This window comes from Abrus precatorius, unplaced genomic scaffold (genome assembly GCF_003935025.1).
Source record: "Abrus precatorius isolate BTA unplaced genomic scaffold, Abrus_2018 Scaffold7, whole genome shotgun sequence".
Classification (NCBI taxonomy): domain Eukaryota; kingdom Viridiplantae; phylum Streptophyta; class Magnoliopsida; order Fabales; family Fabaceae; genus Abrus; species Abrus precatorius.
In genome coordinates this window covers 26,849,304-26,866,954 of record NW_020874417.1, presented here as the reverse complement: position 1 = coordinate 26,866,954, position 17,651 = coordinate 26,849,304, and the positions used below count along the sequence as shown (strand labels likewise).

At 31.8% G+C, this 17,651-nt stretch overlaps 4 protein-coding genes across 5 annotated transcripts; 2 read left to right on the top strand and 2 right to left on the bottom strand.

Moving 5' to 3' along the window:
- Positions 1-1,076: 1,076 nt before the first annotated feature.
- LOC113872839 (ADP-ribosylation factor-like protein 5) lies at positions 1,077-3,018 on the top strand. 2 transcript variants are annotated; one of them, XM_027510684.1, is made up of 3 exons: positions 1,077-1,194; positions 1,355-1,572; positions 2,568-3,018. In XM_027510684.1, exons 2-3 carry the CDS (start codon positions 1,381-1,383, stop codon positions 2,925-2,927), a joined length of 552 nt encoding a protein of 183 aa, XP_027366485.1. In that variant the 5' UTR covers positions 1,077-1,194; positions 1,355-1,380; the 3' UTR covers positions 2,928-3,018. The 2 variants fall into 2 exon arrangements, with proteins under 2 accessions (XP_027366485.1, XP_027366484.1); XM_027510683.1 differs by having other exon boundaries at positions 1,082-1,572.
- A 193-nt stretch (positions 3,019-3,211) lies between these two features.
- Positions 3,212-7,016, bottom strand: LOC113873306 (guanine nucleotide-binding protein subunit gamma 2-like). The gene is made up of 4 exons (XM_027511367.1): positions 6,595-7,016; positions 3,665-3,717; positions 3,534-3,578; positions 3,212-3,437 (listed from the first exon to the last, which is right to left on the bottom strand). The coding sequence occupies exons 1-4, from the start codon at positions 6,727-6,729 to the stop codon at positions 3,350-3,352; spliced, it is 321 nt and encodes a 106-aa protein (XP_027367168.1). The 5' UTR covers positions 6,730-7,016; the 3' UTR covers positions 3,212-3,349.
- Positions 7,017-10,270: 3,254 nt separating this feature from the next.
- Positions 10,271-12,094, top strand: LOC113873393 (2-methyl-6-phytyl-1,4-hydroquinone methyltransferase, chloroplastic-like). Its single transcript, XM_027511492.1, has 3 exons — positions 10,271-10,821; positions 11,242-11,548; positions 11,939-12,094. The coding sequence occupies exons 1-3, from the start codon at positions 10,271-10,273 to the stop codon at positions 12,092-12,094; spliced, it is 1,014 nt and encodes a 337-aa protein (XP_027367293.1).
- A 1,522-nt stretch (positions 12,095-13,616) lies between these two features.
- On the bottom strand, positions 13,617-15,847 carry LOC113873014 (ADP-ribosylation factor-like protein 5). The gene is made up of 3 exons (XM_027510956.1): positions 15,730-15,847; positions 15,354-15,571; positions 13,617-14,174 (listed from the first exon to the last, which is right to left on the bottom strand). The coding sequence occupies exons 2-3, from the start codon at positions 15,543-15,545 to the stop codon at positions 13,815-13,817; spliced, it is 552 nt and encodes a 183-aa protein (XP_027366757.1). The 5' UTR covers positions 15,546-15,571; positions 15,730-15,847; the 3' UTR covers positions 13,617-13,814.
- Positions 15,848-17,651: the final 1,804 nt, after the last annotated feature.

Here is a 17,651-nt window from a genome sequence, read left to right as displayed (position 1 = left end):
GAGATTTTATATTTTTCTCTCTTGGTAAATAAAGGGCTTTAGATCAAATATCATAATAATATTTGTCTTAACATTTTTTTATGGTTTTATTAACACTAATTTATGAAATTTATTTTCAGCATAAGAAATTATTTAAAAAATATTAATCATGAAATTAATAAATAATTTTTAGAATATTTATCTGAACAAGTTAAATGAAAATCATTTTATATAAAAATTAAAAATAAATCTTAATCATTGAATATTATTATAGTAATTAAAATTAAAATATAAAATATACGTGACGCTTAAAAATATAAAACATTAACTATATTTTTTAATTGTTATTTTATTATTATCATAATATTTATTATTATTATTATTATTATTATCAACATTATTATTATAATTGTCATAGTTAATTGTGCTTGTTATTATTTTTTAATTATTATAACTGTTATTATTTACATTGATATTTTATTATTGACAAAGTATAATAAAATAGTAAAATGATGTATATAATGTAACTTAAAATTTAGTATTATATTTTAAGAATTAAGAATTACAAAAATTATAAAATTTTAAAAATAGTTTTATGAAAAAAAACTTAAAACTGAGAAATGTGTTGAATTGGGTTGCAGAGTTTCACATTTGTTTCTCCGTAACATTGTTTCTCCAGTGATAAAGCCAAAGAAGATAAAGCCCATTCACACGTAACATAATAAAATTAGCCAAGTGCATGGATTATGTCATATATTTCACCGGTGTTAAGAAACCAATTGTCCCTTATGTCACAAACTTGCACAAATACTTGAAATAGAAGTAATCGAATTAATAAAAATAAATTAAACCACTCATATATTTTGATTTTGCTAAACAAATTGCATTTTGAACTCAGCTTGCATAATTTACAGTTGGTCAATGGTATTTTTTCAAAAAATTAATGTGAGACTCAGAATGAAAAATAAAAAGAGAAGGCAAGCTGGTGACTCAGCGATCAGACACCACGCTGTCACTGACATCAATGCGTTCCACGTCATTGCTGCAAATCTCAATTTTATATCCCCACCACTCAGTTCCTTTCTTCCATGGAAACCAAATCATAATACAATTTTCGTTCACAAATCCAAATTTTGCGTCATTTCCAACGATTCCAATTCTCATATCAAACAGCTCCGATTCCCTCCGCAGTCTAATCAGAAACAGCGGTGCCAGGTTTGATCGATTTTGTTCTTCGTGCTTGTTGCACATTTTGTCGATCTGCAAACTTGACGTTTTGATCCATCGCAGGTTCGACGCTTTTTTGGTTGAAAATCAGGTTTTTAGATACCCTTTTTGTTCCTAGTTGATGGGTTTGGTCTGGTGATTTTTATAGGTAATTGATTTAGAAGTAAATAGAGGATGGGGGCATTGATGTCAAGGTTCTGGTTCATGCTATTCCCTGCAAAAGAGTATAAGATTGTGGTAGTTGGATTGGATAACGCGGGAAAAACCACGACCCTTTATAAATTGCATCTAGGCGAGGTTGTCACTACCAACCCTACTGTTGGTAGCAACGTCGAAGAGCTCGTCTACAAAAACATACGATTTGAGGTCTTTAACTCAATACTTTACTTAATTTATTTATTTTGTTGTAATATGTTTATCTTGCTTCAAGGGTTTAATGTAGTCTTTTACCTCTGTTAGTAATTTCAAAGGTTTATTGGCTACAAGCAGCTTAATTCATCAGGACTCAAATTTAATTCCCAATAGCATCCAACAAACATTATAATACGGGTAAAAACATAACGTCTGTTTGATTTCGATGGTTGTGTTTTGAAGATACTAGGACAGAGTCACAACTTTGTCATGGACATTGTTTGCTAGTTGCTATCCTTGTCTCGTGTCTCAGTCTCGTGGATATGCTTGGCTACCCTTGATTCTCCACAATTCCGACCACCATTTGGCATTCGAATGTTTTTGATCCCTAGTTGTTTATGTACCAACACGGATGATCCCATTACTGAACCCTTTGCCACAGTAAACAGTTGTTTTTGGGAGAGCACAATAGCATCGAGAGAAAGAAAAAAAAATAGTCCTCCCCCCTCCCTTCCAAACTGTTGAACCAAACCTGAAAATTAGAAAACTCTTCTCTCCTCCTGTCCTCTTATTTTCTTCTAACCAAAAAACATGGAAGGGAATGAAAAATGGTTTATAATTTGTTTGATTATGTTGACTAAATTGTCTTGAGATTTTGTTCTACCACTTTACACCATTAATATTTACAAAAATATAACACTATATTATCCACATTTCCACGCTCTTTTCCTTGCAACAAAACTAAAAGGCAGTTTTTTTTCTTCTCATCCATTAAAATTTCTCCCTTTCCCTCTTTTGAACCTATCGTGAAAGGAAACGAAGGAAGAGATGCCAGTTGGTAACATTTATTTTTCTACTTTTCTTTAGGTTTCGGGAATCCTTTGCTAGCCAGTTATTTTTTATTTTCATAACAATTATGTTTTTAAACTACATTTGGCACGAATATTTCCAAACTTTTCATACCATACAGGACTTAAGTATCACTCACTCCAATTTGTCGTTCGTTTCAGGTATGGGATCTTGGCGGACAAGAAAGGCTTCGGACATCATGGGCAACATATTACCGGGGAACTCATGCCGTAATTGCAGTGATAGACAGCAATGATAGAGCCAGGATCTCTATAATGAAGGATGAACTTTTCAGGTTGCTGGGGCATGAAGATTTGCAACATTCTGTCATTCTTGTGTTTGCTAATAAACAAGATATCAAGGATGCTATGACTCCTGCCGAGATCACTGATGCACTATCTCTTCATAGCATCAAGGATCATGATTGGCATATACAAGCTTGTTGTGCCCTCTCAGGAGAAGGACTGTATGATGGTCTTGGATGGATTGCACAACGGGTAACTGGCAAAGCCCCACCATGATGTTGGGTTGCTGGAAGCAGATTCATTTTTCATTTGAATTTATATGACGAGGAACAGATTATATGCAACATTTATACTTAAAAGAGCCAAGCTAATTTGTGAAATTGAGCATGTCGTTAACCAAAATGATTAAGAACAAGAAGTCCCTACGGTCATTCTTATTCCACAAGATTTGCAATGAAAAAAAAAAAAATATATATATATATATACATATATACTGTCGTCAACAAAGGTTGATAATTATCTCAGCAATTAAGTTGTCACCTGAAACATAAAAACTATGCATTTGGTGTAATCTGCACATGGAGGCATTCACGACAATTTGCCAATAACAATATTGTTTGAGAACTCAAAATTTCTAGCCCAATCTGGGATTAAGGAAAGGGAGGAAAATGTAGAACTATGCCATTTAGCGTTGATCATCAGAGAATCAAGCATTTGCAGCAGCCTTTGGAATCTTGGGGGCCTTCAAACCATCTATCCCATGTAGGACTTAAGGGACCTATTGTTCTGTCAAACCGAAAAAATAGATCTTTTGTTACAAAAACATATCAAAGAAAACGAGGTTGCAGCATAAATACAAGAAGTTCACATAAGAGATTTTACGATGGTAGTAATGGATCAGGTCTTGTTTCCACATTGCTTAGTATTCTGGCAAAATAAACACAGGATGGAAAATCAAAGTTAAACTGACATCAATTATACATGATCAAATCAGTTTTTGCTCATAAGCTTACACTTTGCACGGTGTAGACGCTTTCTCCATCCTTTCAAGTTGTTCCAGCTCTTCCTGCATTTGTTTTAGAGTGAATATTAAAGCACTTGCAGCACAAAATATTTGCATAAAAAAACTGCTATTTATATAACGGAACAGGAAGTAGTTTCACTGGCATGTCCAACAATTTTTTAATCCTCCGAGTCCCACTCCCACAGTCCTACCCACTTAGAAGTGATCTATGCAATTGGCCACTTACGGAAGGAAATAAAAAAAACCAATCAATACGTTAATGCTCACTTCTTTCTATCCTCCTAGGATGAAATGGGCAATGGGCCTCATGACGGATGCAGAATCATCTTAACTAGGTAAGAAATTGATAATATACTTCAGAGCATGAAAAAGTTATTAGACATGACAATCATACTTGAGACAGCTGTTAAAAGTAGCCCCCTCATCAAATTTACTCATTGCTGGCAAATCACCAAATGAGTCAAAGACTCAAAGGGGACCAGTGAAACATCTTGGCAAAGATGAAGTTAATAGCACAGAATTTTGCAAGTTCTCCAAACATTTAACGATGATTACTTAATCGCACATTCTTAACCAAGCAGAACAGGAGCTAAAAAAGGTGGTGGCAAGTGGCAACGGTCTCTTCAGTTGGACAATCCCCCAATCTGATGGGAGCAGGGTCTAACTTTAGTTTGTTTTAGTCAATATCTAAATAAAGTTCTTAGAGCATTCTCTCATTCCCCAATTCAATAGAATATCTACTTGGAAGTGATCTAAAATGTCAAATTTTGACTTCTAATTGGTCACAAAACTTAGAATTCATGATCTAACCTGTGCCACAATAAAAGAGGTACTATAAAATTGTATGGAGCTTAGTGATAAATCATATTCCCTCTGTAGTCTGTCCCATAATAAATTTGCTATTTGATAAATGGAATCTCAATTATTTCCAAAACCAAATCTGAAACATTTCAATTATTGATGCTTATAATAGTAAATTACGAATCAAAACGGGGAAGTAATAAACAATTAATAGATAAGAACCAAATGCAAACTGCAAGACTTATATTGGAAAGGATGGAGTGCCTATTTACTGAAATTATCACCCCCCACCTCCAGTATACATTCTTCAGTTAATCTAACAAAGAAGGTATTAAGCCAATGTAAATTGCATTTGCAATTATACTATACTGAGGTAGACTAGTTAAATTTCTCCAACTTTCTAATTTGTGTTGACTAAGGAAATATTATCAAAAAGCAAAAAAACACTTGTACACACCCAGATAATACTAAAGTTCATGTGCAACATTTGGAAAAACCACATAAAATTTGCAATATAGAAAATTTCATAAATTTTTCAAACAGTTGTCTCTGTTCATACTTCATAGACACCAGTGAAGGTGACCTACAATAAGTTATTAAGACCCGGACACTTTGATACAACTATGAAGAGAAAGATTTTAGTCTCTCTCCCTCACGCCATGGCAACTCTCCAAATAAGCATAACACAAGAGCTCAGTTTCAGCCAATCCCTCCCTCCAATAAAATTTTGACCACGTGCATATTCCATTTTCACAATAATGAGTTTTGCTATATCCTCATACAAATCCTCCTAATAACCCGCCTACAGCCTACTATTTATAGCGTAAATATTTAATGAAAATGCATGCACATTTACTATCTTGAAAATATAAAAGTTATTTAATAGTTAGGAGGATCTAGAATTATTCTATGATAATGTATGATCTTTTAAAATTCTACTGCCATTTGAAATAAAGCTTCCCACCAACAAAAGAGTGATAAAATAAATTGTCAATTAAACCCATCTCAAAGAAAATCTGTGCCCCTTAATGCAACTAAATGGACTTTCTGGCAGTTTCCACAACATGAAAATGCGACGTCGTCCAAACCGCAACTCAATGGTAAACAGGTTTAGTTATATCAGTCCAATCATCAAGCTTCTGTTGCTGTAATGACAAATTGACAATGCATATAGGTAGATTAATCCACATATTATCAATCATAGTAAAGTGAAGCGTCCTAAGTGAAGAATTTAGTTGGTGCATCTTCAGCAGAACGTTCACACTGCTTTCTAAAGTGAAAAATTGCAAGCTAAAAACAATTTTTTTTCACTAAGAAGAATAATTGATAATTGAAACCCCAATGCTGTTAACTATAACTGCGTAGTGTAACTGTACCAAATCATTATGATTACCAGAAAATATTCATTGGGGAAAACAATAACCAAACTATCAAAAAGTTCCTCCAAAGATACCCTTGACACCAATCTGATCCTTCATAGATTAGCAACATCAAATTAGTCCTCCTTACTCCCAAGATTTAGAAATATGTCAAAATGATCGTTATGCCAAGCCTATGTTTGACGTCAACGTTAACCATTTTGATGCCACTTTAAATATTTGGAGTACTGATTTGATGTCACAAATCTATTGAGTACCAAATTTGATGTGTGTATCTTCGGAGATCAGAGAACCATGCACAAAACAACTACCCTTTTAAATATCAAGAGACCACCTCACACTCAGAGGTTCATGGAAGATGGTAACATGTCTCTCTGCTATGAGCTATCTGAACATTATTTGCTTAATTTTGTTTTTCCATAAACGAAGCTCATAAATCCAGTGACAGAAGAATACCCAGCAATCAACTAAATAAAAAAAATGATAATTTATATTCCAAAATTGGCAATGTTATCAACTTCACAGATGCGATTTGTCTCTGACAATACCGACACGACAACAAAGAATAGTTAAGAACTTTCCCAATCCACTTTACCATACACATAGAAGAACAAAAAGCAACCCATCAAAATGCAAAAGGCCAATAAAAGACACAGAGACAGAACAAACAAAAAGAAAATAATCCCCAGCCAATTAACAAAGCTCCAAAACATGACGATGATGATGATGAAGTAGGTACCTCTAAGAACCTTGTTTCTTGTTCCAACCGTTTCAGTTCAGCATGTATCCTATGTTTCCCTCTCGTATCTGCTGAAGACAAAGACTGAACCCTGTGGGTCACAGGGCTTCCCGATTCAACCCCACCCGATTGCATTTTCTGAAGCTGAACTGGTTGCAATGAAAAATCCCTAGTTTGCACACAGTCGATGAACCACTAAACCTATGAAACAGAAGTGATCGAGTGCAAAGACTCCATTTTTAGGAAAACGAGGATGACCCAGAAATCTTGATGGAGCCCATCAAGCGTTGGCTATGAAAGTAGAAGAAGGGTGGGTTCTGAAAACAACAAAGGAGGATCTGAAATCGTACTGAAGACGCAGAGACAGAGACAGAGACAGGTGACAAGTGAGTTTGGTAAAGAATGAGAAAGGTTGTGCGGTTCTGAGACGGAATGTGGGGTTAAAAAACAAAACTTGACTTCAAGTGTTGTGTTGATGCTCTACTACGTTGTCGTTTTTGGGAACAAAGCTACTTTTCTGTTTTCTTTTTGAGTTTCTCATTTTTTGTGTCTACTTTCCAACTTTGAGAATACTCACGCGGTGACCCTCTTTTCACTCTGTTTATTGTGCCCACGTGCCTGTTAGTGGGTAATACTGTATATTACTATAGTAATTTTTATTAAAAATTAAAAAATTTTAATGTAATTAAATATATTAATATTATTAAATGTTATAATTTTCAATAAAAAATTATTTTTATATATTTTTTATATTATATAATGCTAAGGTTATGATTTTTTTTAATTTTATTTTAGTTGATACAAACAAACAAAAAAAAAAGGGTAGTGTTGCTTTCCAATTTCCGCTTTGCCCTTGATCTTGGGATTAACCCCAGTGAGGTTTAGCTTTTAAGGATAGATGACAGAAGCAAAGCAGTTTTGAATTTGACTCCCAATTTCGATGACAACTCAAAACGGGTGCTGAAAAAAAGAAGATAGAAACGTAATAATTAAAACTTGAGTTAGCTCATGAAAAAAAGGAAAAACAATATTTTCTCCTAAAACGAAATAAAATAAAATTGTGCGATTATTTAACGTGCTACTTTGTGCAAATAACACCACCCATAAAAATATTTACAAACTTTTAAAAGTAATTTTGGTAATAAATTCAACGAAGTTAATAAAGATCTGGAATAAATTAGGTAATTTTAATAAATTTTAATTAAAAGAAATAAAATACGACTTAGAATAAATTAGGTCAAATATTAAGGGGAGTTACAATTTTTCATGATAGATTTTTTTTTTTTTACTAAATTCGATTTCGTATTTAAGACAATGAATGGTTAAGAGACGTTTCTTAAAAATGTACTTTGAAATTCATTTCTACAGGGATTTTAACAAAGTTTTAATAGGGTAGAATGAACATAAATGATGCTTAAGGGCTTTCCCTTTGTATAGATTCTAGCTTATCCAAGTTTTGGGAATAATGATTTGAATTAATTAACTAATATTAATTAATGAGTTGCCTGTTAAAATCTGACTTTTTCAAAAATTAGATGAATAAATAATTTCTAATTTTTAGAATTTTATATTATTTATAATGATGACGAAAATTTTAACTGTTTGACTGTAGTCAATTACGTTACTTTAGATCAATTAAAACTTAAGTATTTTTATTATAGTTTATTACGAATACAATTAAGCTAATTAGATTAATCATATTGCATAAATATGAGTAAGAGTATTGAGTATAGTGTGGTATGAAAATTTATGTGTTAATTTAAAAATAAATATAATTTTTTGTAAAAATATATTTTTATAAATTATTAAAAAAATTATTTTATTTTTATTAACTAATTAATTATTTTAAGCTATCTAATATTTGTATTAGTTTACTATCATAAGTTTGAAATTAATCTTTAATCTATTAAAAAATTTATTAGAAAAGCATAATCAAATTTAACTAAAAATATTATATTCATGTTATAATATTAACTTTTTAATCATCCAAAAAATTTTATACTAAAAAATTTAAAAATAAATATCATCAGACTTAAATACTAAAATTATTATATGATAAAAATATCATATATCTTATGTGAATAGGATATAAATAGGTTACCAATTTTGAATTGTCCTAACATCAGAAATTGTAAAGTGTGTGTGATCAACGATTTAAGTCGGTGTGGTTTTTGGAATAAAACAATGCTAGTCATTCTTGATTCTTGAATAAAGCCTGTGTGGCTACGTTGTGATTGAATATTTGATTGAACTCCTGGTGTATGCTAGCATTGTCCTCGTCACAACTAGTATTAATTATTCCCTTTGAAGACATTTTCTTTAGTAACCTTAGCATACTGTTAATTTTTGTTTTAATTTTCTGCAAATGAAATCATATTTTCTTGAAAATATTGTTATTGACATTGCTGTTTTGGACTGGAGTTGGCTCATGTGATACCTTATCCATTCATCTTCATCGTTTAGCATTATATGGAAATGAACAGTTGACAGTAGCTGATTGGTCACCTTTAAATCGCATAATAAACTAATTATCTACCCTTATATTCTTATATGTTTTTCTCTTATACTTTTCTATTTACATATATTTTTTAATTATCTCTTTATTATTATTAACAACTTAAAAAAATAATATTTTAGATTTTATTATATATTATATATTTATTTTAAAATAAAATATCTGTACATATGGATATACTAACTAGTTATTATTATCATTATTATTATTATTATTATTATATCACAGTCAGATTTCAAACTTTGTTTTATATTTTTGTTTCTCTCCCTCACACTTATCTTACAGCTAATCATAGAGTTTTTGAGATACATTATTCTGCTAGTTTTTCCTTCAGACTTGGATAATTGATACTATTCATTTTTCCACTGTTTGTTTCCAAGCTTCTCTATTTACCTTTGACTATTGGGTGGTGACTCTTCTGGGATTCAATATTTAATCATGTCTGTTTCTGTCACATGCTTTAAAAACATATTTATATGTAGATGATTGTGGGTGTCATTGTTCTCATCAATGCAGCATATTTCGAATTAAGAGCCAAGAGTGCTTAAATAAAATCATATTGAATCACGAAAAGAGCAGCAGTGGAAATACTATTGTTTGAAGGATAAATCAATGGGCCATTACCACCAAAGTGATAGACCAATGGATTGAAACCGTCTCCTCTATTCCAGTCCATGGTTGCATAGATATATGAACCTCATTCACCATCAAATTGGGATTAGTTATCACTTAATTTGTAGGAGGAATTTCAATTATCTTATGCTGACTATGAATATAGTAATGCCTGACTACAACTTTTGGCCATATTGTTTAGTCACATTGCCTCTAAATTGCACCAAGAAAACAAACCAATTACAAGAAATTGAGCTTTCATGAGATGGCAACGGTTCAGTGGTGAACAGAGCAAGAGAGTCACAAGCATCAATCAAATAGTACTGCCCGGAATAACTGATCATCGCTACCTTATGTTATGTGGTGCATATCCACTTATTTATTGCAGCAGCACCAAGTTCTGTGTCTTTATCTCTAACTACATAATCCTTCGTAACCCTTACCATTTCCACGTCACTTTCAATTTCCAAACCACCCTTGTCTTGTTTCTATGATATAAATCAATGAACCAAAGTTAATTTCTGCAACTCTTCTCATTGTTGTCATTTCATGGCCTACCAAATGCTCAGTGGCGCTGAAAGTACAAAGCTCATTAGTGGCATTAGCATAGCTTCATCTGGGTTAGGTTCAGTGGGTCTCAACTTTCAAAAGAAAAGTGTAGTGTCTTATGGTAACAAATACAAGCGCAGAAACTTGAGACCCAGATGCAGCGTCTCATCCTTCAGGCCTGCTTCTCAGCCTAGGTTCATCCAACACAAGAAGGAGGCATTTTGGTTCTACAGGTTTTTGTCTATTGTGTATGATCATGTCATAAACCCTGGTCATTGGACTGAAGACATGAGAGATGATGCATTGGAGCCTGCTGATCTCTATGACCGCAATATGAGAGTGGTTGATGTAGGAGGAGGAACTGGATTCACCACACTCGGTATAGTGAAGCATGTGGATGCCAAAAATGTTACTATTCTTGATCAGTCCCCTCACCAGTTGGCTAAGGCTAAGCAGAAAGAACCCTTGAAAGAATGCAAGATAATTGAAGGTGATGCGGAAGATCTTCCATTTCCTACTGATTATGCTGATCGATATATTTCTGCTGGAAGGTAAATATGTGGGCACAACTTTTTTTTCCTTTTGAAGGATTTTGTACCACTAACTCTACGGCAATTAAGATTTGGGGTTTGCTAATATGTCTCAATGATAGTGAGTTAAGAGGTAAATTTTGCATTTAAATTGTTCCGTAGTTTTAACTATATGTATATTTGTTATAGGATAGTGGATAGGTGATGCACAATTGGGCTTTATAATTAAGGCTATAAATAAATCTTGAAGTCTTATGATCATCTGACCAAAGCATTTAAAAAATTAGTCTTCTTGAATAATGATTGTAAGCATCGACAAAGACTAAATCTTAAACCACATGATTACTTGCCAAATAACAAAGATTAAAAAAAAATAGTCTTCATGATGGTATGTTAACTTCTTTTACAAAATGGGTAATCTTATATGATTATGTTTTTCAGTATTGAATATTGGCCTGACCCACAACGTGGAATTAAGGAAGCGTATAGAGTGCTGAAAATCGGAGGCAAAGCGTGTGTTATTGGTCCTGTGTACCCAACATTCTGGTTATCTCGATTCTTTGCAGACATGTGGATGCTCTTCCCTAAAGAAGAAGAGTATATTGAATGGTTTAAAGAGGCTGGTTTTAAAGATATCAAGTTGAAAAGGATAGGTCCAAAATGGTATCGTGGTGTAAGAAGGCACGGCCTCATCATGGGTTGCTCTGTCACTGGTGTCAAGCCTTTATCTGGGGACTCTCCTCTCAAGGTTTTTTCTTCTGAAGTTTTAGTTTTTATGTTAAAATTCATTGAGCAATAGTTCTCTTGGTATCATTCATTTATGATTTTGTCAAATACATGAACACATTTACCAGTGAGATGCGTGTTGTGAACTTCTGATTATGTTGTGTTGTCCAATAAGATTAGCATTTTACACATTGACATGAGGTAGGTAAAAGTAAATATGTATCTTACAGAATCATACTCATTTTGTACACTGGAAAAAAAAAAAGATTCACATTATTCTTTAGGATGTTGTACAATGAATACTATAAGTCAATGATCACCAAGAAGTACATTTACTCTGTTTAGAAGCTTCTTTTCCCCACATTTACTTTTAGTGCAATTTTTAAGCGTTGTTATGCACGTGTTTATGCAGCTTGGTCCTAAGGTAGAGGATGTAAAGAAGCCTGTAAATCCGTTGTTCTTTCTCTCGCGGTTCATTCTTGGTGCAATAGCAGCCACTTACTATGTACTAGTTCCAATTTACATGTGGATCAAGGACCAAATTGTTCCAAAGGGCATGCCCATCTAGGAGGATTGGAGAATGAAGTTCGGGTAGATACAATGGACAAATTTTGGACTCGTACATCTCTAAAATAACTGTGATGGTCACATACGATTCTTTCTTGCATCTTGCCAACATATCAGGGAAGAGTTAGTTATTTCAAAACCATTAGCCTTGCTTTGTGCCACTAGCTAGCTTCAGTTGTTTGTTTAGTTGGAAGGGATGGCATGCCTATAGGAATATGCTAAGTTTGATATGAATATAATATGTTTTCTATCATGCTTTAGTAGATAGACGAGTATAGACTACGTGCCGGGCTTCCTCGTCATTCGTGATCAATGTTTGGACTTCAGAGAAATCAGCAAAATGTAGAGCTTCTTTTGCTCTTTTTGCCCATGGGTAGAAAATGAAGAGAGTAATTGGGTAAACTAAAAAATTATTATTTTAGCCGATATATATTTGATTATTATTTTAACATTATTAAGTTTTGGTGATCTCCATAAAAAGAGAAATATGTTTTAATGAGTTTATTTTTTATTATTCTTGAAATATTTTTTTTACTCAGTCTTCAAAATATTGATTTTTGCAAAAGAGGATTGTATAATTTTTCGCCGAGAGAGAGAGAAAAAAAGAAAGGAAAAAGACAAATATGAAATAAAATATTTAATATGATGAAAAATAAAAATAAAAATATGTAGAAAGTGTGTTATGACTTACTCACATAAAAAGAGCTCAACCCAAAAGACTAGTCCAGTAGGAGAATTTCAAAAGCTTAAATACCACATTAAACATATTAAACAACTTATTCTCCTCAACATGAGACTCATGACAAAGTGTTAGATAATTAATATAACTAATTCAATTTTAAGGCCTTTAATAAGGGCAATGATAGTTTGACATCCCTTTGAGGGTGTTGTTGGAGTGTAAGGACGAGAGAAATAAGAAGAAAAGAAAAAAAGAAGAAAAGAGAAAATGAAAAATGTTACCGGTAATATGTATATATATAATTATAGGACGTAAAAGAGAGTATCAAAATATAATTATTACTCTGATAAATATAGTCAATGTATAATCACGAATTAGCTTTTGGTTCCACCTTAATCGCAAACTTGGTCTTTCAAGTTATTATTAGTGTATGGGTGAATGCTTAAATTGTTTCCTTAAAAAAAAAAATACAGGAGATGTTTTGATCCCTAAAAAAATGTAGTTATATTAGTTTTTAAAGTTATAAAATATTATAACTTTAAGAAACTATTCAGCTACTTTCTTTTTGAGATACAAAATTTGCGTCGAGTAGAAGTCTTTAAGGGACAAATAATAGGCTTTTAGCAATTTGGCAAAAAATCAAAGTTTGGATAAATTCCTTATGTTATTTTTATCAAGTTTTCAAACTAAACAACGACGCACAAATATATATTAACATCAAATAGCCAAAAATATGCCATGAATTTTATATATATATATATATATATATATATATATATATATATATGCTCGTGTGTGTATCCACATGTCATTTTTGGATATTAAATCTTAATAGGAATAATAAAAGAAATTTAATCTAGTTTCATCCTCTGGAAAAATGTGAGTCTAAATTGATTATTGAATAATCTTTTTCTTCATGACAAATAAAACACACTATCTTGGCTTGGCCCTTTGAAGGATAAATGATACAGATTTTGTCCCTCATCATATAAATTCAATACACGAAAAATGAATCTCGTTCCTGGATTCAAGCAGCCCAGTATCATGTTGGAGCTTTGCCAGTTACTCGCTGAGCAATCCATCCAAGACCATCATACAGTCCTTCTCCTGAGAGGGCACAGCAAGCTTGTATATGCCAATCATGATCCTTGATGCTGTGAAGAGATAGTGCATCAGTGATCTCGGCAGGAGTCATAGCATCCTTGATATCTTGTTTATTAGCAAACACAAGAATAACAGAATTTTGCAAATCTTCATGCCCCAGCAACCTGAAAAGTTCATCCTTCATTATAGAGATCCTGGCTCTATCACTACTGTCTATCACCGCAATTACAGCATGAGTTCCTCGGTAATATGTTGCCCATGATGTCCGAAGTCTTTCTTGTCCACCAAGATCCCAGACCTGAAATGAATGACAAAGTGGAGTGAGTAATACTTTGATCAGCACAGTAGTAAAGCTTGGAAATATTCCATCCATACCGAATGTAGTTTAAAAACATTAAGGAATCGGGCTTGTCTAGAAACCAGACCCATCCTTTCATCAGGGGGAAAAAATTACAAGCAAATGACTAGGAGAAAGGTTTAAAATGTCATTGTGCTCTCCCAAAACCCTTGTTACCGAAGACAAACCAAAGTGTAATTAATCCTGTGTTCATGTAAAAGCACAAAGCATTCAGCAGCAATGAGTGCCAAATCGGTGGATGTAGTCATAGAGAACCATGGATTGCCAAGCATTAAGTCTATGCTTGGAAAAATGTCTGCATGCATAAAAGCCAGCTCATTGGACGCAGACATGTTTTGTTTATTGTGTCAACATGTTTGGCAAAATTGTAAGGAATCAATATTGCATTCACTCCAAACCATTGTTTTGACATGTTGCTTTTGCAGTGGAAAAAGAAAACCCATTTGCATGTGCATTGACAAAAATATCTCCATAATTTAAATATTAAATTACCACTTCAATAGTATTTATGTCTTCACCGATAATTAAACATCTAAAAGTTATTTTTACCAACACATTCAAACAACACTACATTTATAAAAATCAATTCACTTCAAAATTGTTGTTTACAAAAATCACGTGTGTTTGGATTCACATTTAAATGACCATAGATTCATGTTTTCTTCAATGCAACTAGTTGTAACTTCTGCATTGGATTCCATGTTCCAAAACATGCACAATACTCATAATATGTTTGGCACTCACTCAAAAGAAGTAAACAATGTCTAGAACAAAGTTGTGGACCTGGTCCAAGGACCATCAAAACAGAATTTTCATGGAAACCTAACAGAAATTATAGTAGAAGTCAAAATGGTATTTTCTGTATGTTTTATGATGGTTGATTCTCTAAAGAATTAAATTTGAGTGGTGATAATTTAACTGCTTAAGAGCTTATCATTTACTAATAAAGACCAAACCAAAGGCGTGCATTTCGTGACAGTGATCAAACCAATGGAAGACTAAGAAGTGACAAGTCTCATACTAATACATATATGTTTAGCAACAATAGAGGGTATTAAACCCTCGAAGCAAGATCAACAAAATAAATAAATAAATAAGTAAAGTGAAAAGTGAAGGGACCTCAAATCGTATATTTTTGTAGACGAGCTCTTCAACGTTGCTACCAACAGTAGGGTTGGTAGTGACAACCTCACCAAGATGCAACTTATAAAGGGTCGTGGTTTTTCCCGCGTTATCCAATCCAACTACCACAATCTTATACTCTTTTGCAGGGAATAGCATGAACCAGAACCTCGACATCAATGCCCCCATCCTCTATTTACTTCTAAATCAATCACCTATAAAAATCACCAGACCAAACCCATCAATTAGGAACAAAAGGGTATCTGAAAATCTGATTTACAACCAAAAAAGCGTCGAACTTGTGTTGGATCAAATGTCAAGTTAGCAGATCAATAAAAGGAGCAAAAAGGATGAAGAACAGAAACGATCGAACCTGGCAACGCTGTTTGTAAGGAGAATCGGAGGTGTTGGGCGTGGTAGGAGAAAAGGGTGAATTGAAATCGTGGGAGCCCCAAATTGGAACTTCCAATTTTGTTTTGTTTATTATTCAGAATGGAACAATCCCACGAAATTATACATTTGAGGTTTCTTTCCTTGAACGAATGAGAGTCGCCAGCCACGTCAGCCACAAGTAAATTTTTATTTATTCTTTTAAAATATTAACCAGTGCCTTCAAAAATAAAAAAATAAACACTATTTTGGTAATTTTTATTATAATTTTTAATAAAATATTATTTAATATTTTTAAATATTTTTTAATATACTTATTAATTTTTGTTTAAAAAGAGTTACAGTAATTGTATAAAAAAATACAAAACAAATATTTCAATATTTTAAAAAATATTTCAATTACAAAGAATGTGTTTAAAAAATATATTATTGATAATTTATCATAACAATTTTAATTTTTTTAAATTAATATGTTATGGTTTTTACTAATTCGTATCTTAGTTAAGAAATTAATAATTAATAAATTTTAATTAAAAATTATATCAGAATATATAAGAAATTACAAGGTGAATTTATTATTATATTTTTAATGTAAAATGTTAGTATTTTATATATAGTATCAATATCTTAATACATCGGAAATTTTTTTTTGTCGGTCTAGAGATTTAGGAGTTTTATTAAAACACTGCTGTGAAGTTTAGGTACGCTGAAAAAACTTTTATTTCTCTCAAGAGAGCTAAAATAAAAAAAAATGTTATTTATTTTGAATAAATAAAATAAGAACAAATAAATTCACCGTTATATAGTTAATGAAATCACATATAATTATTAAATTATAGATAATTTTATTTAATTCATATAATTTTTTATATTTTTTAACTAACACTAAATGAGCACAAATTTTAAATCATTTCTTTGCTTTCTTTTAAAAAAAATGAACTAAATATTAAAAAAAATTATGTAAAAAAAGAATTGATCTCCCAATGCACAAGCTAAGTATGTGTAAGTTGAGAAATTGAGAAACCTAATAAAATCATTGTTAAATCATATTCTAACCTAAACGTTATAACTTGTAGCCTTAAAATATATTTATGTTTGAGTGAATTTGATACAAAATTAAACATGCTATTATGGTTACAGTCATGCTTATGTTTTTTCTTAAAACTTGGAATCACTTTTTATTAGGATTATATAAAATTTTTATTTACAAAAAAATATTTATAAAATATTAAAAATTAAGTGTTTATAATTTAACATGTAATAAATTTCATCGATTAAAGATTAAATATTTTATTAATTTTTTTATTTTTAATAAATTAATTATCTTTTTCATATCTTATTTTATTTTATTTTAGAGAAATTCACAAATTAATCTATAGTTAATAATATCCGTGCATATTATTTATTTATTTATTTAAATTATCACGTTAGTCTTTTACATTTAAGTCATTGTTAATATATGTTTAAAAAATATTAATTTTCACTGTTAAATGACATTTAAAAGATAAAACCAAGTTGTTTCTTACTTAATTTATACACTCTCACTTTCTCTTCTCCTCTTTTCAAGGCTACATTGTTATCTTTCTCTCAAAACTTTTATTACCTTTCTCTCTCTTTCTTTATCTTTTTCCATAAAGTCATACCTCTATAACTCAACCCTTTACGGTGATTCATGATTCTGTCTCACACCCTCTTTCTCTCTCTCCTAGTTTAAAAACAATGTTCCCATCATAAGCCTTAAGTGAAAAAAGTCTCACATTATTTTAATATAATTATATATAAAGGGTGATGTCTTAATACCTATTGACTTAAGATTTTAGGTGATTGTGGTGACCTAATCTATTTGTAGTGGCTTCCTCACTAAATTGGTGAAAATTTTCATCTATAAATGATTATAGACTCCTC